The sequence below is a fragment of the Coffea arabica genome, chromosome 1c, assembly GCF_036785885.1.
Source record: "Coffea arabica cultivar ET-39 chromosome 1c, Coffea Arabica ET-39 HiFi, whole genome shotgun sequence".
Classification (NCBI taxonomy): domain Eukaryota; kingdom Viridiplantae; phylum Streptophyta; class Magnoliopsida; order Gentianales; family Rubiaceae; genus Coffea; species Coffea arabica.
This window is the reverse complement of record NC_092310.1, coordinates 48,823,676-48,849,840: the sequence shown is the minus strand read 5'-3', so window position 1 is coordinate 48,849,840 and position 26,165 is coordinate 48,823,676. Positions and strand designations below refer to the sequence as shown.

The following is a 26,165-nucleotide window of genomic DNA, read 5'->3' as shown; positions in this document are numbered from 1 at the left end:
AAATTTTCAAGGACTATATTTCACACGTTAATAGCAGCTTTGAGTAATTGTGAACATCTTTACCCAAAAGCATTACTTAGTTGTTGTCAATCCTGAGATGAGAAATAAATAATTCTATAATTTGTAGCATTTACTAATTTCCGAGCAACTTTTCAGCAATACAAATGGGTAATATTTTATGACAGTGATAATAATAATCTTTTTTTTAATATCTTAATAAATCGATTTCTTATTCTACTATTTGTCCCCTTATTCGACATTAAGTTTTAAGTTAGAGACAGAATATTGCTTTCAAGCTTCTTTCTTGATTTTCAAAAGCAACTTCGCTTAAAGTTATACTACATAGGAAGAGTTTCGTTCTTTACTTGTTATTCAATAATTAAAGAATATGCTGGAAATCTTTTAGAAAATCGAAAGCAGCCCAAAACTTTTTGTCGAGGGATATGTTTAGTTTGAGGAGAATGATTACAGACATAAATGCAAATTTACTCTTAACTTGATGTTTACACATTTCAATGTATTCTTGACAAGATTCCCTAATTTGCAAGTTCTTGGATAGCTTTTGAATTGGAGTACAAAGGAGCCTAATCATAGCCATACCAAATCTCTCTAGTGTGTAATTTGTTCGGGATTGAAATCATATTTAAACCTAGACTTGTTTATTGAATGAATTAAATATGAACGAGCTTTGATTCTATCGAATTCGAAAATTTTGAATTATTTACGTATAAATTTTAAATTTTATGCTTGTTGAATCAAGCCAAAATCACTAAACACAAAAATTGTATTCATGTTTGACTTAATTAATTGACGAACAAAACAAACAAGCTTTGACAAAGTCAGGTTTAAAAATTATATATATATATATATATATATATATATATAATAGGTATATGTGACATTGAAAAGGTTGGAACAATTCATCCTCTTCTGTGATGCATTTCCTACTCTAGTTTGACCCCTTCAGGAATATTGGCAAGACTTCAAACAAACTTTGATGTTTTAAATAAAAAGTCCACGCTTTATTTACAGCTTTAGTTAAAAACAAATAAATAAAAAGTCAATTAAAAAATTATTGCCAAATATAAAAGGTAAAAACTAATAAATAACACCAATAATATTTGGGATGAACACGGACTATTTATTACGTACCATTAATTACGTCCCTTTCTTTTTTGTTCTAGTAATAATGATGTCCTGTTTTTTAATATGACAATTGGTATGGTTTTTATTTGCTTGTCATCACTTAGAACTTTGCCTTTAAGGTATTTTGATCAAATTATTCTTGAACAGGATAAAAAAGAAAAATTCCTGTTGCCAAAATGAAGCCATAAAGCGTGCATTAGTTTTTGCGCCATCATTTTATAAGTGGCATAATATCCTAAACAATAATTGTTTTCCTATCCACAGCTTTTACGAAATACCACAAACCTAAATAGCATTCATGATACTAAGAGTGTCGTCAATTAATGGTACGTAATAAATAGAATATTCTTACTTTTTCAACAAAAAATGCAAGAAAAAAAATTAAAATTAAGATAATGCAAATCGTATATATCAACCAAATATCAATAGAAATGAAAATATTATACACCAAACATTATAATTTTCTGAAGAAAAAATATTGCCAGAGAGAGAAAGTTAAGCGTGTAAAACTTTTGAGCGAATGCCAAATAAATTTAACAATCATACGGAAGAAATATCTATGAAACTTATTCAAGATACTTGTAAAAAAAAAAATTGGTCAAGTCAAGGTATGGGAACATAAAATAAAAGTCCTTCCTTTTATAAAAAGCTGTATGCTTACTACTTTTTTTATAAAAAGTTTATTACATTCTTTTGCGACGGAGATGCTTACACTTTTGCTTACAAATGTGCAGAGAGAATTTGAAGAGTCAGTTGGTCAAGGCAGTTGATTAATCAGGTAGAAAAATTTAGCATTACTGAAGCATGATGTGGTTGGACAAATTTTGCTTATTCCTCTGATTTTGAGTTGATGCCAACCAACACAAAAGGCGTAAGAATCTACTTTTTCCAAGGAGCAACGGAGTCCGCTCACTAGCAATCATAATACGTGGACTCCACTTACAAAAAGCAGCTTAAAAGTCACAAAAGGCATTTTTTCTTTTACTTTATAATTATCGCTCGTCGTATTAAGTTGGGGAATCTACGAATGCTTCTAAGAGACATGTTATGGATAGTGCTCCTGTCCGCTGGTTTTGACAAATTTCTATCAGAAAAAGTGTAAACTCTCAGTCATGGAGGAGGTTCTTCCGGGAGGAGCATCATTTATTCGGAATACTGAAACGATCTTGGATAAGCTGCAGTTGCTGGTGGAGGAGGGTGTTTTCTTCGGAGAGGAGGATCATTTGGACAAGTTGAAGGGGGAACTAGAAGAAGTGAGAAAGTATTTTCGGGCTGCATGGAATTTGGAGATGTCTTTTAAAAGTCTTGTAGATTTTGTTTGTGACGAAAGGGAGCAGATTTACTCTTCTTCTGAATTAGATCAGGCATCGTCCAGCGTCGACTCAATTACAGCAGCCTCCATTTTTGGAGATTTTTTGAAGAATTTTAGGCAACAGACCCGACTTTTTGACGATTCTGTTCATCAAGGTTGGCAGGGTTTTTACTCTCTTCTTCTTAAGGATGGATTGCCCTCCACTGTAGCAGATCGAGAAAGTATAGTGAATTTTGGGCAACAAATCAGAGATTTTTACAAACGGATGTGGGATTCCATGGTACCACTCTTTTCGGATTCCAGAACGAGATATTTGCAGCAGCGCTGGGTTAATGACTTGACGGGTGGATGGGAAGAGATGTCTTATGAGAAAAGGAGACTCATTGATCTTTTCACATCCTTCCAACGGGATGTTGAGTGCATTCTCCGCCTTGGTATACTCTGTGATTCAAGATTTGCAGAAGTCTTGAAACCTGTTCTTATTTACTCAACATTACGGAAAGGGCATCCTATCAAGCGATTTCCATTTGTGAAACATTTCAGTTCGGGCTGGGTGAATGGCCTCAAATTTATCAAGCGATTTCCATTTGTGAAACATTTCAGTTCGGGGTGGGTGAATCGGGGGAATCTCAGTTATCACTGGATGAATCGCCTTGAATATATCGAGCGATTTCCATTTGCGGCTCTATTCGCAGCTCGTCTTTGTTGTTGGTTTTTAAGAGATCGAATTCACTTGAATACCTCTGAATCGGTGGAGCAGATCAACCCTGCTGCTGACCAAGCTTCTTTGGCTTATACTGGTGTCTGGGAATCTGAATCGCGGTCACTCACTCTGTCTAGCGAGGCAATGACTTCCATTGATTCGATCATAGATTTCTGCAAGGATGATCATGATCTGAAGGAGCTGAAGGTTGAGTTGAGCCTAGTGAAGATATTTTTCCTGTGTGCAAGGAAATTGTGTTTTTCCTCAAAGAGAACTGAAATTCTTAAAGATTCTGTTCGTCAAAATTGGCAGCAGTTTTGCTCTTTTCTTGCTCAATTGGAGCATGGATTGCCCCCCAGCGAATTGGCAGGGGCGATCTCCAATTTAAGAAGAATCTTAAAGAGTTATAGGCAAAAATTCAGTACATTGTATGTTGAGATGCCGGACTTTTTATTCAACAGGTACGGCTATTGCAGCGAGGGTCATAATTCGTATGTAGATAGCCTTTTAAAATCCAGTTCTGGCTTGAGAGATGAATTCATGGAACTCTTCAATTTGCTCTTAGAAAACCTTGAGGATATTGTCATCTGGGGCAAAGCCTGTGATTCAAGACTTGCAAAATTGTTGGAACCGCTTCAAGAGAAGCTAGTGTTCCTTAGAACTTTCATTCTCTTTCCCAGTTTGCAAGGCAAGCCCAAGAGGAAACTCTTGGAGCACTGTGCAGTTGTGGCTTTATCTGCAGCACATCTTTGTTACATTTGCTGGTTTTTCAGATATCACTATCAGGAGCTCAACTGGATGGACTCAAAGATTTCTGAATTAACAGACAAGATCAAGCTTGTTGATCACCGAGCCCATCACACATATATTTGCGTCCTTGAATCTGGAACAACTTCCCCCACTCTGTCTACCGAGAAGGATGTGATTATAGTGGGTGAATTTGTTGAATCTCTTCTAGGTCATCTTTGGGAGTTACTACTAAATTGTCCTGCCTATTTTGCGGTATCCTTGAAGCATCAATTGCGGATGCTCTTTGAGGGACTGCAATTCTTGAGAAACATTCTCAATAAGGAGAAGTATGATGGGATAGAGGGAAAAATCAAGGATCTTATTCGAGCTGTGGTCAATGACGCTGGGATTGTAATTTTATCACTTTATCAGAACGACCTTCGAGAAGCTTCAGCCGAGGAAATAGATGTTAAGCTCTTTTGTTTACTGGAGAAGATTAAGCCCATTAAGGCAGAAGTTGAGGAAAAGTACCCTATACCGCCAAAGTTTGGCTTTCCTACAACTGATGCACTAGGGCTTATCGATCTTGTCCAAGAAAAACTGCAGGAACTGGCAAGCTGTAAAGTTGATCCTATATTTACTTTTGCGAACGATAGAGTTCACTTCTTAAGGTCATACTTGAAGAATGCCATGGAAGAGCACAACCAGGACGCAAAGCACCAAGCACAAACAATCCAAGAAGATTTGTCGTTCTTGAAATCATTCTTGGAAAACAATTTGGAGCAGCACACAGAGAAGGAAAAGCTTCATATTCAAACAATGCAAGATGGTCTTGTATTCTTAAGATCATTCTTGGAGAACAACAGGGATCAACGCAACCACCTTGCAGAGCTCCAAGCTCTTAGTAGTCATGTTGTGGAAGTGGCATACAAGGCAGTGTTTGTTATTGACTCCTTAATTGTTGGAGATTTATCATATTATTCACTTATGCTATTTGATGATGTCACAGCAGAAACTAAGCTTCTTAAAACTAAGACATGGGAGATTGACAGCATCGAAGCCCAGAAACCTGCCGATAGTTTGAGGGATGTGCCATCACAAGGTAGTATCCTGCAATATTTTAAAAGATGATGATATTAGCTCTCCAGATTTTGTTAATGATCTTTCGTTCTCTCTGTAATTTGTTTTGGAATAGCAGGAAAGAAGTGGAGTGGAGTATTCCACCAGGTGCCATCACAGGGTACTATCTCAACAATCAATAAAGTTGCGGTATGTCTGAAGGATCAGGAGCAAGCAATTATTGATCAACTTATAGGAGGATCGCTGCAGTTGGACATCATTTCTATTGTGGGAATGCCTGGACTAGGCAAGACGTTTCTGGCAGAAAGAGTTTACCATAACCCTTCAATTACATCTCACTTCCACATTCTTGCATGGTGTTGTATCTCTCAAGTATATTGCAAGAAAGATCTGTTGCTTGGGATCTTGGCATGCATTGATCCAAAAGCCCAATATTCGGAGTTTGATGAAGATGATTTAGCTCACAAGCTTTGCAACCACTTGAGGAAACGAAAGTATCTCATAGTTTTGGATGATATTTGGGACATTGAGGCATGGAATGCTTTGAAAATATCTTTCCCAGATCATACCAACGGAAGCAGAATTCTCTTAACAAGTCGACATCATGGGATTACTGGTAAACCTCACCATCTTCGTCCACTTCATGAAGAAGAAAGCTGGGAGTTACTACAGAAGAAGCTTTCAGTTACTAGAGAAGAAGGCTTTCCTCCAGAACTAACTGTCCTTGGGAGGCAAATTGCAAAAAACTGTAATGGACTGCCTCTATCAATCATCATCATATCTGGAATTCTCGAGACTCTAGATCAAGGTCGTTGGGGAGAGGTAGCAGAAAAGCTAGACTCAAACAGCAAGATTGGTGCCACAGAACAATGCAAGAGTATATTAGAGCTGAGTTACATGCATCTACCTGACGATTTGAAGCCATGCCTTCTTTACTTCAGTGCATTTAGAGAAGACCAAGAAATTTCTGTAAAGAGGTTGATGTGGCTGTGGATCGCCGAAGGATTTGTGCGAAAGAAGGAATCAGAGAGCCTTGAAAAATCAGCAGAAGGCTATTTAATAGCTCTAATCAACAGAAGCTTGGTTATGGAGGGGCAAAAAAGATCCATTGGCGGGGTCAAGACATGTCACATTCATGATTTGTTGCATGTCTTTTGTTTGGGAAAAGCTAAAGATCAAAATTTTCTACATTTGATACAAGGATGTGACAGATTTCTTAATTTTGATGAACCACGCTACCTACATCGGTTATCCATTCACTTTCAGCCAAATCATTTTGTGAAGTCAAAGATATTTTGCCCCCATGTACGCTCTCTATTACATTCTTCTCGTGGTATTGGGAGCCGTGTAGTATCATACAACCTATCCTTTGTTTGTCACCTGAAACTTCTTCAAGTGTTGGATTTGGAACAAATTAATCTTGGTTTTAATTTCCTGTGTGAATTAGGGTTGCTCATTCAGTTGAGGTACCTGGCTGTTTCGGGTTGGATCAAATACATCCCACCCTCGCTGGAAAACCTCTCGAATTTGGAAACGTTTCGTGTGACAACATATTATTCTGATTTTGTTCTTTCATCGTTGGTAGATATTTTTTGGAAATTGCAGAAATTGAGACATTTCCAAGTACGTGGTGCTTTGATTTGTCTTAGTTTGGGAAAGGAAAATCCTGAAAGCTCCTGTATGTCATACAATTTACACACGTTTTCCACTCCAAAGCTTTATCTTGGGCAAAGCATGGAAAAGATGATCATGAAGTTTCCAAATATCCGCAGACTGAAATGCTGTCTGCTACAGTCAGAGGAATCTTGTAGTGAGAGCACAAGGATCGTGGCAATGGACTCTCTGAGTCAGCTAGAATCACTAAAGCTGCTACTGGGTAAAGTTACTGCAAATTGTATCGAATTTCATCTCCCCTTGAATCTGAAAAAGTTGACACTGGAGGACTTCTCAAGGAGTATAATTTGCACAATCAGAAAGCTACCCAATCTTGAGGTTCTCAAATTAATCCGACAAGCAGATGGGGAAAAGGAATGGGACATGGGAGACATGGAAGAAGAGGAATTCTTTCCTAAACTCAAGTTTTTGAAATTGGAATCCTTGAAGGTGGTCAGGTGGATGGGCACTGGAGAGCATTTTCCCAGTCTTGAGAGATTAATTTTGGAGGGTTGCGTGCAATTGGAAGAGCTCCCTTCCTGTTTACAGGCAACTTTAACTCTTCAATTGATTGAGGTGCATGGATGTCTATACCTTGCTGGAAAGAAAGTTCAGGGCATTAAGAAACAACAGGATGACTATAGAGAAGAGGATCTGAAAATCGTTATCTCAGATGAAATTGAGGAGTCTTCTTCATGTTCGGATAGAGATTCAGACGGATGGTTACCAGAAGAAATTGATTCTTCATGATCGAAGATTCAGAAGGATGGTCAGGCTAACGATCATCTGCCATAAGCGTTACTATCTTCTGTATGGTTCTGTTTACATTGATGTCATATTTGTCATTGTAACGCATAAATAAGTTGCTATGTAGTAATGGCAAATTAGTGTACTATTTGATTAAATTGATTGTTCAAATATTGAGGATGGATATACTAATGATTTGTTCAAAATGGGAATACAGAATCTGATATGATCTTGTACTTGGGCTTATCCAGTTAGTCAAGTGTGTTGTGTCATGAGATTCAGATTTTATATTCTTAAGCTCAGAATTCGAACTTTGAACCTGACAGAAGGGAAAACTCTGAGAGTGTTAAGCATTTCTCTAGTCACTGGACAAACCCCTGTGGTTACAGGTGTGATGGTACGTGCTACTGGGGTATATTCTGTGTTCTGCTATGCATTTAGCTTGTACCCAAACTGTTCTGCAAATTAACTACTGGGGTGAGTGTGTTGAGGGTAGTGGGAGGAAAATTTGATAGATTGTGGCCTAAGATGGTAATCTGATCAGGATTGTCTCAGCTCAGAACTGTCGTCTGGTTATGGAATTCTCATCATTACACAAAACTGCCTTTCAAAGTTTCTTCTGGGGTGATTACCTTTTTAAGTACTTTTCAGAGTTACTTCCAGGGGATTACCATTAATTGCTTTTTTGGAGTTTCAATATTCTTGATTCGAGTATTAAAGACTATCTTTCTTTTGCATCTGAGCAGTATCTAGCCACGAATATCTAGCTGGGCAAAAGAAAATGCCAACTTACACTAAATAGGTACATCTTGCCAGATAACAATTATTTTCAGGTTGAGATTGCTAATAAATTCCTATATATTTCAAGGACAAATTTTCAAGTTTTAACATAAGAAACGGCTCAACATTAAGTTTTAAGTACAAGGATTACATTCAAGAAGAGCTCAAGATGAAGTTTGTTTACGATTACATGTTTCATTTATTATGCAAAGCTTTTGAGGTTTGAGCCAAAAATCCCAGAGGGAGCAATGGAAATATGTTCAGAAACAATGGCTTGCCATTCAGATGGAACGGAAAAGAAGTTCATGTTGGAGTCTTTGGTGAAGAGTGTATGGCGAAGAGTCTATCCGATAATACTCGAGTATTAAAGAAGTTCATGTTGCACTCTGCTCCCTCCTCATGAAACTCGTGATAGGTTGCAATTTTATTGACAGGGTGTCGAACCTGTACAATAATAATAATAATAATAACCTAAATACCACTAAAAGTTGTCAATAATTAATCCTAGGTACTGGAGCAGGGACTCTAGGTGTGCAATGGGTTATTTGATTCACCCTATTCCCGAAGAGTTTGCTTAATCCGATATACCATAATTAATTAGTTGACAAAAATTACTGAAAAGTAGCCAGTGGCAAGTAGGGTTGTCTCCTTAGGAACTGGGGATATTTGCTTCCTTTAAATTCCAATTGATAAGGGGGAATTTCACCAGAATGAAATTAACAATCACTTAAACAATTTAACTGAAAATGAATAATCAACTAGCACAAATATAGCAGAAATTAAATCAAGGATAAATAAATTCTAGTTAGGATGCAACTACTCAGACACAGTCCATTTATCCGATCATCGATGCAAGGGAGGTTCTCTTAATTTCTTAATAGGCTAGTTAAAGTCGCCGATGAACTTTAACAACCAATTTTTCCTTAAATTATTGATAACCAAGGTACGACCATTGATCATCCCTAACCAAAAAATACTCCTAGGTACGACCGTAGGAATTAATTTTCCAATTGCATTAATAACTAGAAAAACCTAACCCTAATCAATAACACGTTACGAGGGTTATTTAAATTAGATTGCACGTTCCCTTAGTGTGCAAACACACCAGTTGCCACTAATATTGATCAATCAAACAATTACGGATTTAATTGACTAAATTGGCACGAGATTAATAAATCACATTGAACATCGGGCCCTTGACATCCAATTAATAAAATAATCCCATGAAAATTCAAGCAGACAACTTGCAAATATTAATAAATTAAGGAACGCGTGAAAACTAATTAGATCTCACAGATTTTCGGGACTGCGCCGTCAAGTTGACCCTTGACTAGATGGAAGACTTAGTCACGCCGCATAATTAAATCACCACACGAATTAATGAATTGCAACGGCATTGCGATTTTTTACTAGAAAGTAAGGAATAAAAGATGTTTTTTTCGTTGGGGAATATTGTCGAACACCTGGCGTGTGTGTCAGAGGCCAGTTAAAAGAAAGAAAACTAGAACTAAACTAAAAGCTAAAACCAAAGCCGTCCTTTGCTTCTGTACGTTGTTCCCTTTTAAAGCACCAAAAGAAAGATGACTAAAAGCTATCTAGGTGGTCCCCACACATGTGGACAAAACCTCCAAATTACTTCTTCTTCCAAGTCTCTCTACGTTGCTTTCTTTGAAGAGCCCAAATGACTAAATATCTTTCACTAGCTTTGTGGTCCCCACCAATTCAAGGGCCCAAGGACTGAAACCCTTAGAAATCTCCATTTTCTCCATAAAATCCCTCCTTTTTGGTAGTTTTCTGCTTCATTCCTGAAATTAAGTCATGGTACCAAATATAAGTAGATATCAACAATTAACACAATATTTGGCAGGGATGAAAGGGAAAATTAATAATAAAATTATTAACAAATGATACCCTATCAATTCCCCCCACACCTGAATCATGCTTGCCCTCAAGCATGGGAACAATTCAACCCAACAATGGCCAGCTTTAACATTATCATTGCCAGCTGTGCTTATACCAAAATCAAGATTCAGTGGCTAAATGTCAAGTCATATCCCTCCCGGTTAGCTCCTAAGTTCATAGACCCGTCCCATTCATGGCTAACCCACCTAGGAAATCCAAATATTAACTAGCAACAGTCAGCAATTAAGTCAACTTGCGACCAAAATCTCAACATTGCGAACCAAGAATCGGCAGGCCAACATGATCATAAACTCACATTTTCCACATCTGATTTTTTTCTTTTTTTCTCTTTTTTTTTGGATTTTTTTTGATTGCACGAATAATGCTTAGTCCCAAGCTATTCAAGTCTTTTGACGTGAACTCTGACATTTTTAGATGAAAGAGTCCAATTACTCAACTTTTCACAGCTCCAGGACCACTTACTCATAGATGTCGCCACTTTTTGACGCGAGAGCCGACACGTGTGGTGAAAACTCCCGGTTACTGGATAGCGACACTAGCGGAGTATAATCATACGTTAGTCACCAATAAACACCAAAATACCAAGTAATTAAAGATCATAACTGGCGTCATGTCCTAAATATGGAGAACTAAGGTCAACAGGAGACCAATCCACACAACAATGCCAGCAAAATATTTACATTGCCTAAACAAGTTAGCCATAAATTGCACCAAGTCGTTAAACTCAAAATATTCACCAGGACAGCATGCTCTTACTTGCCATCGAAACTCAACTCATAGTATAAACTACAACTAGCAATAAAAGAGTGAGCTGCCAATATATTCACCAAGATAACAGCAAGGGAAAAACACCCAAAAGAAATAAAGGAACGACACCTAAATAGAAAACACTTAACTAAAAACATGGGAAAAACACCCCAAAAATAAAAAATCGGAAATATCTAGCACTCAAACTGATCCCCCCACACCTAAGTCACACATTGCCCCCAATGTGGTAAACCAATAATAAAAAAAAAAGTAAAGAAAAGGGCAATGGTACTTCCCTGTAGTCGTCAAAACATGGGAGGGTTAGGCGCAAACTGAGGTTGAAACCCGGCTTGTTGCATAAATGCCGCCAGATTCTATGCCATATTATGCACGTTGACATCAATGTGTTGCAACCGAGTTTCCAGCCGCTCAACCGTGTTCCGAAGTTGAAGCCACTCCTCGGGCGTCGGGTTAGGAGGAGGTGGAATGGAAGTAGATGGACCGGAATCCCCGCCGGTAGTGGAAGGTCGTGCAAAAGAGGACCGCGGGGGGGGGCATGAATCGGTCCCTGGGAAACAACCTCCCACCCGCTGTCACCCTCCCTTACCAAGTCCATCCGCTCTAAGCACGGGATGTCTAAAGGCTCCATGTGACAGGCGACATGCAAATCATGGTAAGAGAGATCAAGCAAGTGCAAGTTAACAGCCAAATGGGTAATATACGACCCAAGAATCAAGGGGCGCTTCTTTTTGGGCAAAACAGACTTAAATTGAGAAGCGAGTCAGCACCCCAAATTAACTTTAATATTATTATGCATGCACCATATAAAGAAAAACTCTGGCTTAGACAAAATGCTCGAACATCTCGCCTACTCGAGAAACTGTAAGCCAAAAAGCGGTGGATATAGCGAGACGCCGGGTCCTTCAGATAAGAACCCTTAGATAGACGAGGGTCATAGTTATCCCTGTCTACGGACATCTCATCCCAAATATGGCGATAGCGGGAGAAAAAAGGCTGGATATAATCACAGGCACTCTCGGCATACTCACGGGACTCGGCATAGGCCGGATCAATAAAGCCAAGGGCTAGATTGAAGTCAGTTATGGAATGGTGGAACTTCTGACCCATTAAACGGAAACGAATGACATCAGGGGTAGAAACTATGTAACCAGTGGGGAGGTCGAATTCAAATGTCGCATAGAACTCCCTAACCAACTCAACAAAGGCCGGGAGGTCAGTAATACGAGAATAGGGGAGCCATCCAATGGCCTCAATCAAATCGTCAAAACCAACCCGAATATTTAGAAGGCCCAAGGTGGCGGCGTCCCGATAACGGCATGGGATAATCCGCCGTTCACAAGCCGCAGCATATCGCCGCTTGTCGGCTGCCCTGGTGAAGTCCAAATGACCCCGAAAATGTACAGGGTCAGAGATATGGACGCCTCTTTGTCGTCCAAGACGAGCCCTCCTCCCAGAGGAAGAAGGGTCGTGCGAGGGGTCAGAGGCGGGAATGGAGGGCTGAGGTGGAGGGGGCTGAGAGGTCCTAAAGGTCCTAGACCTAGAGGAGGAAGACCGAGGTTTGACCATGGTGGCTAGCAGTTGACCCGATCAATAGAAAGCACAATTCAAACACCCACAGGCTATAAGAATCACTCCAACAAGACAGCAAATGCAATTAAGAAATAGCAACGATTCCAATGGAGTTCAATATAAGAACAAAGCAGCCCAAAAGTGTAATACTACTCCAAATACCCCAAACAAGTTAATAAGACACAATCGATCAGCAATAAACAAAGGAATGGCACAATAGCCTTCCAATTCAACAAACAGGCACAGAAAAATACCTAGCCAACGCCACTTCAGGGGTACAAGATAGAAATTAACAACATAGAACTCAAGTGCTACCAACAGGGATTCCAACAGAGCAATGAATTCAACTGATTGAAGCAAGTGAAACTTAACAAATGTCACCAATTGGACAGTCAAATACCCAAGTCAAATGCTCAAAATTAGTACTTGGGCCAAGGAACCAGCAATTCCAGCAACAATCGAATAGAAATTGAGAAAGTTTAAGAATTTTAAATAACACCGCAACCAGTACCACTGGTGCACAGACAGGAAAGAATTAAATTCAACGACAGCAACTCAACCACAAGAACGTAAACTTTAAAATAAGCAAGTATCTTCAAATAGCAGCAACAACGATATGCAAAAGATCTCAACCAGTACCACTGGTGAGTCACAGGGAAAAAGTAATTAAGCGGCCAACAATTCAATAAATAGTAGAAAATATCCCCACTATGGCAGCAATTTAAACCCAATCCTATCCAAAATTTACCCTAGAAAATGCCCAAATTATCACCTTCTTGTATCCATCAAGAAATCCAACCACAAATTTCAGAGAGTGAAACTAATTGGAGAAGAATTCACAATACCTCCACTTGTCTAAATTGGACAGGTGGTGACAGTCGCGCGAGGTTGGCGGACGAGAGACATGAAGCTGGTGGCAGTTGCCGGATGGAGAGCGGCAGGGAGAAATTGGAGCTGGAAGTGCGGCGGCCGACGTCGGGCTCGTGGCCGCTCCTAGTGGCACGCGAGGAGTGGAAAGCTGGCGGAGGAGGTTTGCGAGCTGGTGGAGCTGTTGGCGGTGGAAGCTGAGCTCACGACGGGAGGGGAGTGATATCTGGTGGCGGAGGCGCGCGGAGAGACGGTGGGTAGAGCTTCGTGCTGCGCGCGGCTGGGGGCGGCAGATAGCAGCGGCGGAGTGGCGAGCTGAGGCGGCGGCACTCACGCAGGTGAAGGGCTGGTGGTGGGGCGCGAGCTTAGGAGGAGCTGCGCGTGAGGGAGAAGGAGCCGCGGTGTGCAGCGCACGAAGCTGAAGGAGAGACTGTTGGCGGCGGACTGAGCTGAGGAGGAGGCCGAGAGCTATGGTGGGTCGGCGGAGCTTTTGGCGTTGGCGGCTGTGAGGGAGAGTGACGGAGATAGCGAGGAGAGGCGAGGGGGAGGAGATGGTGGTGGCCGCGAGCTGTGGAAGAGGAGCTAGCAGCGGCGGCGGGGCTTCGGACGAAGGAAAAGAAGGAAAAGGGAAAGCAGGGGCAGCGGGGAAGAAGGAAGAAAGAAAGAAAGAAAAGAAAAGAAAAGAAGAAAAAAAGAAAAGTGAAAAAAAAAATTTTCAAAACTATCGCCCAACCTTGAAATTCCCCTTTTTTATTTATTTTTATTTAATTTATTTTTATTTTTTAAATTTATTCCCCAAATTTTTTTTTTAGAAAGAAAATAGTCTTTTTTTTTTAAAGTAGTAATAATAATAAAAAAAAAATTTTGATTGATGTTTTGGGTCGTCAAACACTGCGTGGGTACGCCAAAATTACAAAACATCCACTAATCTCGGGAGACACAAATACCGTGTGGGTACGCCAAGATTGGTTTTCGTCTTCTGATCTCAGGAGACACAAACACCGCATGGGCACGCCAAGATTACAAAACGTCCACTAATCTCAGGAGACAAAAACACCGCATGGGCACGCCAAGATTGGTTTTCGTCCTCTGATCTCAGGAGACACCAACACCGCGTGGGCATGCCAAGATTACACATCCTAGGCATAGTGAAGGGAATATTAATATTGATACTACCCAACGAGGAAGCGACAAAATGAAAGAAATGAACAACTAAAAACAATAAAATCAATATTTGGGTTGCCTCCCAAAAGAGCGCCTTTCTTTAGTGTTTTTGGCTAGACATAGCCCATAATTTGCTTAAACCAAGCAAATTGGGTCCTCCAAAAGTATCGTCTCTACCCGTTCAACTGAAGTCCCATCATAATATGGTTTGGGACGATGACCATTCATCACAAATTTCTTCTCCATCTTAAGACTCTGGATCTTCACTGCGCCATAATCAAAGACATTAGTTACAAGGAAGGGACCGATCCAACGAGAACGTAACTTACCTGGAAACAATTTCAATTTCGAATGGTACAGTAGAACTTTTTGCCCACATTCAAACGTCTTCCTAGAGACCTGCTGATCATGAAATATCTTATTTTTTTCCTTATAAATCACAGCATTCTCATAGGTTTCATTGTGAATCTCCTCCGGTTCTTGTAACTGTAGCTTTCTTTGAATTCCGCCCTCCTCAATATCCATGTTGCATTGTTTGACCGCCAAAAATGCTCTATGCTCGAACTCGACGGGGAGGTGACATGGCTTTCCAAATACCAAACGATAAGGGGACATGCTGATTGGCATCTTGTACGCCATTCTATATGCTCATAAGGCATCTTCAAATCCTATACTCCAATCCTTTCTATCGGGTCGAACCATTTTCTCCAAAATCGACTTGATCCCCCAGTTCGATGCTTCCGCCTGACCGTTTGTCTGAGGATGGTAAGAAGTGGAGATTTTGTGCAAGACACCGTACCTCTTGAAAAGCGCAGCAATCGTCTTGTTGCAGAAATGGGTACCCCGATCACTTACAATTGCTCGCGGCATCCCAAAACGAACAAAAATATTAGATTTGACAAATTTTGCAACCACTTTGGAATTATTAGTACGGGTGGGCTTTGCTTCCACCCATTTCGAAACATAGTCTACGGCAACCAATATATATAAAAAATCATAAGACGAAGGGAAAGGGCCCATAAAGTCAATACCCCAAACGTCAAAAATCTCAACAAAAATTATTGGGGTTTGGGTCATTTGATCCCTACGAGAAATATTACCTACTCGTTGACACTTATCACATGACTTACAAAATAAGTAGGCATCCTTAAAGAGGGTCGGCCAGTAGAATCCACTCTCTAGAATCTTACGAGCCGTCCTCTTTGGTCCAAAGTGACCTCCACATGCGAAAGAGTGACAATAAGCTAAAATAGATTGAAATTCATTTTCACTTACACATCTATGAACGATTTGGTCTGCACCACGCTTCCAGAGATAAGGGTCATCCCAGATGTAAAACTTTGCATCATTCCTTAACTTGTCCCTTTTTGCCTTAGGCCATACTGCAGGAAACTTGTCAGTAACTAGAAAATTAACAATATCTGCATACCAAGGCAAGGAAATATTGACAGAAAATAAGTGCTCATCGGGGAATGTTTCCCTCAGTGGGAGGTCGTCCTCGGTGGCTTGTACTCGATTCAAGTGATCTGCTACCAGATTTTCGACCCCTTTCTTGTCTCTGATTTCCAGGTCAAACTCTTGAAACAACAGTATCCATCTTATAAGTCACAATTTTGCCTCTTTTTTGGTCAACAAATACCGCAAAGCTACATGATCAGAGAAAATAATAACTTTAGCACCAAGTAAATAGGACCAAAATTTCTCTAAAGCAAAAATTACAGCTAAAAGCTCCTTTTCGGTGGTCGAATAGTTCAACTGAGCTCCGGTCAAGGCTTGAGATGCGTAGTAGATAGCATGAGCTACCTTCCCCACTCTTTGACCTAGCACCGCGCCCACTGCGTAATCGCTGGCGTCACACATGATCTCGAATGACAGGTTCCAGTCGGGCGGTTGGATAATAGGTGAGGAGATCAATAGCTCCTTCAACCTATCAAACGCCTTCTTACATGCTTCATTGAACTCGAAGGGCATCTCTTTCTGCAAAAGTTGGAACAGGGTTGCTCCAATTTTCGAGAAATCTTTGATAAATCTTCTGTAGAAACCTGCATGTCCCAAGAAAGAACGCACTTCCCGCACATTCGCAGGGTAAGGTAAAGTAGATATAACATCTATTTTCGCTTTATCCACCTCAATACCCTTAGATGACAATATATGACCCAAAACTATTCCGTGCTCGACCATAAAATGGCATTTTTTCCAATTGAGCACAAGATTAGTTTCTATACATCTAACCAAAATTAATTTCAGGTTATCTAGGTAGATGTCGAAACTTTTCCCATACACACTGAAATCATCCATAAAAATTTCAATAATCTTCTCAACATACTCTGAAAAGATACTTACCATGCATCGTTGGAAGGTGGCAGATGCATTGCATAGCCCAAATGGCATCTTCCGGTATGCAAATGTTCCAAACGGGCACATGAAGGTAGTATTCTCCTGATCCTCGGGTGCGATAGCAATCTGGAAATAACATGAAAATCCATCCAAAAAATAATAGTAAGCTCGACCTGCTAATCGCTCTACCATTTGATCAATGAAAGGAAGGGGAAATGATCCTTTTTCGTGACGGCATTCAATTTACTATAATCTATACACTGCCGCCACCCGGTGGGTTTTAGAACTGGTACGAGCTTGCCCTCCTGATTTGACTCTACCGTCACCCCTGCCTTCTTCGGGACCACCTGTACCGGACTCACCCAGGGGCTATCTGAGATTGCAAAGATTATCTCCACTTCAAGCAGTTTTAAGATTTTTTTCTTCACTACCTCCATCATGAGAGGATTCAGTCTCCTTTGAGCCTACCGGATAAGTTTAGCACCCTTCTCGAGTCGAATTCGATGCATACATACTGCTGGGTTAATTCTTTTGATATCGGCGATGGTCCATCCTATCGTCTGCTTATGGTCTCTCAAAATCCGAAGCAATTTGTCTTCTTGGACTATTGATAAACTGATGGAGATAATCATTGGGAGTGTCTCCCCCTCACCCAAGTACGCATACTTTAGGTGTTTCGGCAACGGTTTCAACTCCACAACAGGCGCCTGCACCACAGATGGGAGTAGCCTTTGGTAAGGTTCAGATATAAAAATGGCTGTGAGATTATACCTTATTCTTGTGGTTGGCAATGTCTGCAATGCTCCAAACACACATTTGAGCTCTTCACTCAACTCTACCCCAGCAGTCATCTCTGACTTGAGTTGCCTGGTCAATGCGACTTCCAACTCATCACTGTCTTCAATTTCGAAAACTTCTCGTACAGCATGGTCAATAACATTTATAGAGAAAACAGAGCCAGCATGTGATTCTGAAGGATATTTCATGGATTCGAAAATGTTAAAATGAACAACCTCACCATCAAATTCCATAGATAGGGTGCCCTTATTAATATCAATTTTAGTTCGAGTTGTGCTCAAGAAGGGTCTACCTAACAGTAAATGTAATGGATCGTGAGAGTGTTCATCATCCATATCAAGCACGTAAAAATCAGCAGAAAAAACCAATTCATTAATTTTCACTAAAACATCCTCAATCAACCCGTTAGGGTATGCATTGGTTCAGTCAGCCAATTGGATTATTATTCCAGTGCCTTTCAGAGGTCCTAATTTCAGAAAAGCATATATAGATTTCAGCATGACATTAATTGAGGCTTCTAAATCTAACATAGCCTTTCCAATCAAGGTATTACCTATTCTACAAGGAATAGTGAACATACCTGGGTCCCCGCATTTTGGTGGAAACTTTCGTTGCAGAATTGCTGACACATTCTCCCCCACTATCACTCTCTCATCTCCCTTCAACCGCCTTCGGTTGACACACAGATCCCTAAAAAATTTTGCGTATCTGGGTACCTGCTTAATCGCTTCTAGAAGGGAAATATTGATCTCCACCTTGCGAAAAATCTCCAGGACCTCTTTTTCCTTGTCCTGCTTCCTTGGTTTCTCCAATCTGCTTGGGAAGGGAGGTGGGTTAGTTCTAACTGGAATAAGTAGGTTCGGAATTACCTTTGAATTTTTATTGCCTCCGCCTTCCTCTTCCAACTCTTTCTCAATTTGATTTTCGTCCTTGTTCTTAGGAATCAATGGGTCAGGTCCTTGGACCTCCTTACCATTTCTCAAGGTCATGGCGCTCACATTCTTCGGGTTCAACTCAGGTTGAGATGGCAGTTTTCCTTGCATTTGGGACTCCAACAGATTGAGCGTGATGGCCATTTGATTTACCTGAGTCTGCAATGATTGTACTTGTCCCCACTGATTTTTCATAGCTTGTAGGTCTGAATCCGTCTTCTGCAGATTCGCAAGTAGTTGTTTCATCATATCTTCTAAGGACGGATTTGAGCTCGAAGGGGTAGTAGTAGGCGAGGCTGGTATTGCTGTTGATGCCATTGTTGTCTATTTGGTATGAAATTAGACAGCTTGTTCCCCTCATAACTCAGGTTGGGGTGGTCCCTCCAACCAGGATTGTAGGTACTTGAGTACGAGTCGTACTGTCTTCTTGGCGCGGGCGCGTGGCCAGCCATGTTCATCTGCTCTGCATTTTCCTCTTGAGCTAGTGGGCACATTTCTGTAGGATGGCCCAGGGCAGAACATACCTCACACACCTTGACTTGTGAGGCACTACCCACAGCTAGCTGCCGCACAAAGGATGTCAATTCAGAAATTTGTTGTTGAATAGAGGATGTTTCCACCTCATTCACCTTACGTGTCAAGGCATCCTCTTTAGTGTCAAACTGTTGCGAATTTTCAGCCATCCCCTCTATCAATTCCCATGCTGCCCGAGGAGTCTTGTTCACTAACGCCCCTCCACTTGCAGCATCGATTATACTTCTGTCTCTGAAAAGTAGCCCCTCGTAGAAATATTGGATGGGCAGTTGCTCACTTATCTGATGTTGAGGGTATTTGATACATAGTTTCTTAAACCTCTCCCAGTATTCATAGAGGGACTCGCCTGGGTGTTGTTTGATGCCGCATATCTCCTTCCTTAGGCTTGCAGCTCGGGATACTGGAAAATACTTGTCCAGGAATTTCTTCTTCAGTTGGTCCCATGTGGTGATACTACCCAGTGGTAGGTAGTACAGCCAGTCTTTTGCGAAGTCCTTCAAAGAGAAGGGGAATGGCCTCATTTTTATCTGCTCCTCGGTAATTCCCGGGGGTTTCATGCTGTTGCATACGACGTCGAACTCATGCAAGTGCTTATAGGGCTCCTCACCTGGTAACTCATGAAAAGATGGTAAGAGGTGAATTAGGCCAGATTTCAACTCAAAAGATGTGTTATCATTTAAACTTGGAAAAGTAATGCACAAAGGTTGCTGATTTAAATTAGGCGCAGCCAACTCCCTCAGTGTTTGTGAATTTGCCATGGTGGTTTCCTCTTGGTCTGAATCACTTGAGTTATCATCAAGCAAATCCGTCAACTCAACCTCTAGATCAGGTCCTTGAGGTGCAACACTGGACTGCTCTTCTTTGAGCTGTCTGGTCTCTTTCCTCGTTCTACGCGCGATTTTCTCTACTTCAGGGTCAAAAATCAATTCACCTGTACGAGAAGACCAAGGCATACACTAGAAAAATACCAAAAAATTAGGACAAAAATGAACTTAAAAAAAAGAAATAAATAATAACGCCAGTCCCCAACAACGGCGCCAAAAATTGACAAGGTGTCGAACCTGTGCAATAATAATAATAATAATAACCTAAATACTACTAAAAGCTGTCAATGATTAATCCTAGGTACTGGAGCAGGGACTCTAGGTGTGCAATGGATTACTTGATTCACCTAGGGTTGTCAACGGTCCGGGTCTGGATCCGGATCCCCGAACCCGCCAACATTTGGTTGGTATGGGTAGGAATATAGACCCGCGACCCGGACCCGAACCCGGACCCATATTATCTAATACATTTGCGGGTCGGATACGGGATATATCATTCCGACCCGTATCCGACCCGGACCCGTTTTAATTAATTAATAATTAAAATATATATACCTGGCTATCAATTATTCATACCAATACTACTTTCATAATTTCATTCCCAAATCTTTCGAACCCTAATACCTACCGCCGCACATGCACCTCCCTTTTCCCCTCACTCTCTTTTCTCTTTTGCTCTGCCTCCCACCTCCGCTAGTGACCACTGACCAGTCCGCTCTTCCATCTCCATTCTCCAGCTCCATCTCTCCATCTCCGGCGACGCTCTCGACTCTCTCCAGCTCCAAAGAAGCCCAGCTATCATCGTTACCGTCGAGTCTGGCCAGCTCCAAAGAAGCCCAACCCGGTCCAGTCTCACTGTCTTCTCTCTTGCACTCTCCATCTCTGACGCCGGCGAGCTCTCTCCATCTCTAACGCCTGGCGGTTGCAGCTCCGGTCAAAGCCCAACACTTCCAGCTCTTCCAGGCTTCCAGCAGGCCAGCTTTCTTGTCTCGTCTGCTTTACCTTTTTTATCCCCCTTTTATTTAATGGGGAGAAGAAAAATTAGAAAAGCCGAAAAGAATTGTAAAGGAGAAGGCACGTCTCCAGAAAACGTCAAACCTACAATTGAAAGTGGACGATATTTGCATCGCATTCTTTCGGTAACCTCATCTCAGATGCAAAAGTTTGCTGGATAGTTATTGGATTGTGCAGCAACTGGCTCTTTGTTTTTTTGCTCCTACAAGATATGATACCATGACAATAAAGTAGGCAAGTGGATCACTCCCAAGCATTTGAGAGGTTCTTGTTGAAAGGAAAAAAAAAAAGAAAGAAATCCAAAGCCCTGTTGCTCGGCCTCTAATTTTCACCAAGAAAATAATTTGTTATTATTTGGTCTCTGCACAAAGTTATTTGAAAGATTTTGCACTCCAAAAATCGAGGAGCAAAATTCAATAATAATGCGTCTAGATTATGAAAAATGGAAAAATGCGCTTGATTGCTATAACTAGTTATTAAGGTCAGCAGAAAAGGTGAAGATGATAGAAAGAAAGGATCTCAGGTAGATAATAAAATGAGGGCAAGGATAAAGATGAAGGTGTAAATCAGGTTTTTTTACTGGTCTTATCCGGGTAGGCCCGATCCGGACCCGGGACCTGTCGGGTGCGGTTCCAGATAAAGATTAAGAGACCCGTCGGGTATTTGGGTCGGATCCGGAATTAATACGGTATTACGGGTCCGGGTCCGGATTTATTGATTCCAACCCGGACCCGACCCGTTGACAGGCTTAGATTCACTTTGTTCCCGAAGTGTTTGTTTAATCCCATATATCAGAATTAATTAGTTGACAAAAATTACTGAAAAGTAGACAGTGTCAAGTAGGATCGTCTCCTCAGAGACTAGGGATATTTGCTTCCTTTAAATTCCAATTGGTAATGAGGGATTTCACCAGAATGAAATTAACAATCACTTAAACAATTTAACTAAAATTGAATAATCAACTAGCACAAATATAGCAGGAATTAAATCAAGGATAAATAAATTCTAGCCAAGGATGCAACTACTCAGACACAGTCCATTTATCCGATCATCGATGCAAGGGAGGTTCTCTTAATTTCTTAATAGGCTGGTTAAAGTCGCCGATGAACTCTAACAACCAATTTTTCCTTAAATTATTGATAACCAAGGTACGACCATTGATCACCCCTAATCAGAAAATACTCCTAGGTACGACCGTAGGAATTAATTTTCCAATTCTATTAATAACTAGAAAAACCTAACCCTAATCAATAACACGCTACGATGGTTATTTAAATTAGATTGCACGTTTTCCTAGTGTGCAAACACACCAGTTGCCACTAATATTAATCAATTAAACAATTACGGATTTAATTGACTAAATTGGTACGAGATTAATAAATCACATTGAACATCGGGCCCTTGACATCCAATTAATAAAACAATCCCATGAAAATTTAAGCAGACAACGTGCAAATATTAATAAATTAAGAAACGCGTGAAAACTAATTAGATCTCACAGATTTTCGGGACTGCGCCGTCGAGTTGACTCTTGACTAGATGGAAGATTTAGCCACGCCGCATAATTAAATCACTACACGAATTAATGGATTGCAACGGCATTGTGATTTTTTACTAGAAAGCAAGGAATAAAAGATGTTTTTCCCGTTAGGGAATATTGTCGAACACCTGGCGTGTGTCAGAGGCCAATTAAAAGAAAGAAAACTAGAACTAAACTAAAAGCTAAAACTAAAGCCGTCCTTTGCTTCTGTACGTTGTTCCCTTTTAAAGCACCAAAAGAAAGATGACTAAAAGCGATCTAGGTGGTCCCCACACATGTGGACAAATCCTCCAAATTATTTCTTCTTCCAAGTCTTTCTACGTTGCTTTCTTTGAAGAGCCCAAATGACTAAATATCTTTCACTAGCTTTGTGGTCCCCCACCAATTCAAGGGCCCAAGAACTGAAACCCTTAAAAGTCTCCATTTTCTCCATAAAGTACCTCCTTTTTGGTAGTTTTCTGGTTCATTCCTGAAATTAAGTCATGGTACCAAATATAAGTAAATATCAACAATTAACACAATATTTAGCAGGGATAAAAGGGAAAATTAATAATAAAATTATTAACAAATGATACCCTATCATTTATCATTTATTTTATTATTAATTTTTCATATTACCTGACCCGATGTGGATTAATTGCTGGATTCTACTCATTTTTAGTATTTGATATATATTTCAGGGAGTAGAATGAAAATATCATAATAAGTGCCAATTTGATAGTTATCAGAAAAGAGTTCAAGTAGCAGACATCCAGAGTATTTTTGAAATATCAAGACGCGACCCTCTTTGATAATTTGCGGAAGACAGCATAAAAGAAAAAAAGGAACGCAGGGCTGCGGTCCTCTTCCCCCCGGGGGGAGTCGCCGCACATGAGAAGAAGCATTGGATAGAAAAATGTAGCAGACAATTGGGAATTACTTTTGGCTTACTTTTGACTTTTCCGTTTTCCGTCTTTGAGTGGTGGCTCCCTGTGCGAATGTGTGACAATGAATTTAGCTTTTGTAGGGACAATCACTTTTGTAGTTAGCTTTTCATTTCATGATTCGAATCGAGCTCTCAAAATCGGAGACCATGGCCGCAATTACTTCTGAATTTTTGCGTGGGTCTCTTGTGTCAGGGATGAACTAAATCCCTTTTTCTAGTCAAGAAACAATGGATGTTTTGAATTACCTAAAATTGTGAGATTAATTTAATTTTATCTTTTTCTCTTATTTATTAGTATTTGCATATTCTCTGATTACAGTGCTTATGGTTATTTAATTAATTGATTGTCTTGGATCCGAATAATTAATTAATTTGATAATTTATTGTCAATTAGGGTGTTAAATCCGTAATTGTTTAATTGTCCTGAAATAGTGATAGCTGGCATGATTGGATTTGTGTCAGGGGAATACGCAGGCTAACCTAAAATAACCCTGGTAGTATATTATTTGATTAGAATAGGGCTCCTCTAATACGTAAGGCAATTGGAGAATTAAATCTTATGGGTGTACCTAAGATTATTTCTCAATTAGAGTAGTGATTAACGGGCGTACCTTAATCACCGACACAGTAAGGAGGGGTTGACTGTCATCGCTTGTTTGGCAGTTATAACCTATTTATTAGTAAATAATTGGAATTGCCTTTGTTTCAATGATCAATTAGGTGAGCCATTACTGAAATTATTCCTTGGCTAGATCCTTAGTTATCATTCATTTGATTTTAGTAAATTGTTATTTAATTTTTAGTAGTTCCTTGAATTTTATTTGCATTTATTTGATTGTCACTCTCTGCGCAAAAACACCCCCCTTGTCACCGTGAATTTGAAAAGAAACAATTACTACCAGTTCCTGTGGATTCGACCCTATTCACCGCTATCTACAGAAATTACTTTTAATTTGAGCAAGTTTTATTATTGCACAAGTTTTGACAACCTGTCACCTCGCATTCTTGGAGCCTTTCTCAGAAAAAAAGCTAATTCAATCCGGCAAGTGGAACCACCAAGCCCTTGGGCTGGTGGCCACCACCAAGCCTTAAGGGTGGGAGGCAGGGGTTCAATCCTTGCCTCCCACCAATATGCCAAAGAACCCCTGCCTCCCACCAATATGCCATCTTTGGCTTGCTTCAAATCCAGACGGGTGCGTCGTGCACCCGTTTGGTCCGGTGGTGGTTCTGTCCCCATCGGTCCCCCTAGGCTCAGTTGGGCCTCCCCGTAGATAAAAAGTAGGAGTAGGAGTAGAGTTAACATTGACAAAAAAAAAAAAAAAAAAAATCCGGCAAGTGGAGACCTGGGAAAACAATTTCTATGAGAGCCTTGAAAATGGTAGCAAGAGCAAAAAACTTCCTAGGCTGACAGGCTTGGAGCTCTTTTTTTTTTTTTTTTTTGGTCTTTAATCTCTTTTCGAGGCCTCATATTGATTATTCTTATGGCCTTGAGAGAACACCGGCACAAAACTGCAAGTCAAAATATACAATTTCTTTCGAGATGGTACTATATATACTAACAAAAAAGAGAACTATTTTTTTTTTGTTTTAATTAGCTTATTACCAATCTCTACTTAATAATTCCGTAGAATGCAGTGATTAATGCAGTGTAGAAGAAATTGTATATTTTATAGGTTTTTTTTTTAATGGATAGCCAATGAGCATTTATTAATATACCTTTAACTCTTTATTAGTGAATTCCTAAAAAATTTTCATTTGACAAATTTTCAAGGATGTTTAGAGTGTAAATGCAAGACTATATTTCACACGTTAATAGCAGCTTTTGAGTAATCGTGAACATCTTTACCTAAAGCATTACTTAGCGTTTGTCAATCTTGAGATGAGAAATAAATAATTCTCCATTTGTAGCCTTTATTAATTTCCGAGCAACTTTTCAGCAATACAAATGGGTAATATTTTATGACAATGATGAAAACCTTTTTTTTAATTTCTCAATAAATCGATTTCTTATTCTCCTATTTTTTCCCTTATTCGACATTAAGTTTTAAGTTAGAGACAGAATATTGCCTTCTTTCTTGATTTTCAAATGCAACTTCGCTTAAAGTTATACTACACAGGAAGAGTTTCGTGCTTTACTTGTTAAAATTTATTGCTAAATATAAAAGGTAAAAACTAATAAATAACACCAATAAAATTTGGGATGAACAAAACTTCAGCCAAATTTTGGAAATACATAAGATACAACAATCATAAATCAAGTTTAAAAGTAAAACTTGAAATTAACTTGGTCATTCTTATTTTCTTTCTAGTTTTTGGCTTTGCATGAAATCTGTTTTTGTGAAATTTAGAAAAATTTGCTTGACGCTACTTTTTATTGCTTGTTTTCTGAAATAAGCTAAAGGGGATTGTGAAATTATCTGTTGTGGTTCAATGCCCTTTCTTTTTTTTTTTTTGGTTGCTGTAATAGTCCTTTTCTTTTCTGTTCTGATAATAATGATGTCCTGCTTTTGAGTATAACAATTGGTATGGTTTTTATTTGCTTGCCATCACTTAGAACTTTGCCTTTAAGGTATTTTGATCAAATTATTCTTAAACAAGATAAGAAGAAAAATTTCTATTGCCAAAATGAAAAAATGGGAATACACAATCTTGTGACAGAAAGGTTAAAAAGTGCACCGGTATGACTATGAACAGGAACTTCTACCAGACATATACAACTGGATACATGCTTACGTCCAATTATCAGTTCTGCTTTGTAGCAGATTTGTACGCCGCAAAAAAAAGAAAAAAAAAAGTTAATGCCCATTGAGTTGTTCTGGA

The 26,165-nt window shown here is 39.8% G+C and overlaps 2 protein-coding genes and 1 non-coding gene across 4 annotated transcripts; 2 read left to right on the top strand and 1 right to left on the bottom strand.

Moving 5' to 3' along the window:
* The first annotated feature begins 2,117 nt into the window (after positions 1-2,117).
* Positions 2,118-7,614, top strand: LOC113723474 (putative late blight resistance protein homolog R1B-8). Of its 2 annotated transcripts, none has more exons than XM_027246556.2 (2): positions 2,118-4,992; positions 5,086-7,614. In XM_027246556.2, exons 1-2 carry the CDS (start codon positions 2,259-2,261, stop codon positions 7,371-7,373), a joined length of 5,022 nt encoding a protein of 1,673 aa, XP_027102357.1. In that variant the 5' UTR covers positions 2,118-2,258; the 3' UTR covers positions 7,374-7,614. The 2 variants fall into 2 exon arrangements, with proteins under 2 accessions (XP_027102357.1, XP_027102358.1); XM_027246557.2 differs by having other exon boundaries at positions 2,120-4,992; positions 5,089-7,614.
* A 6,962-nt stretch (positions 7,615-14,576) lies between these two features.
* LOC140005900 (uncharacterized) lies at positions 14,577-15,080 on the bottom strand. The gene is made up of 2 exons (XM_072047120.1): positions 14,771-15,080; positions 14,577-14,707 (listed from the first exon to the last, which is right to left on the bottom strand). Exons 1-2 carry the CDS (start codon positions 15,078-15,080, stop codon positions 14,577-14,579), a joined length of 441 nt encoding a protein of 146 aa, XP_071903221.1.
* A 4,241-nt stretch (positions 15,081-19,321) lies between these two features.
* LOC113687221 (small nucleolar RNA R71) lies at positions 19,322-19,428 on the top strand. The gene has a single exon (XR_003447722.1). It is a non-coding gene; the product is annotated as a small nucleolar RNA R71 (small nucleolar RNA).
* Positions 19,429-26,165: the final 6,737 nt, after the last annotated feature.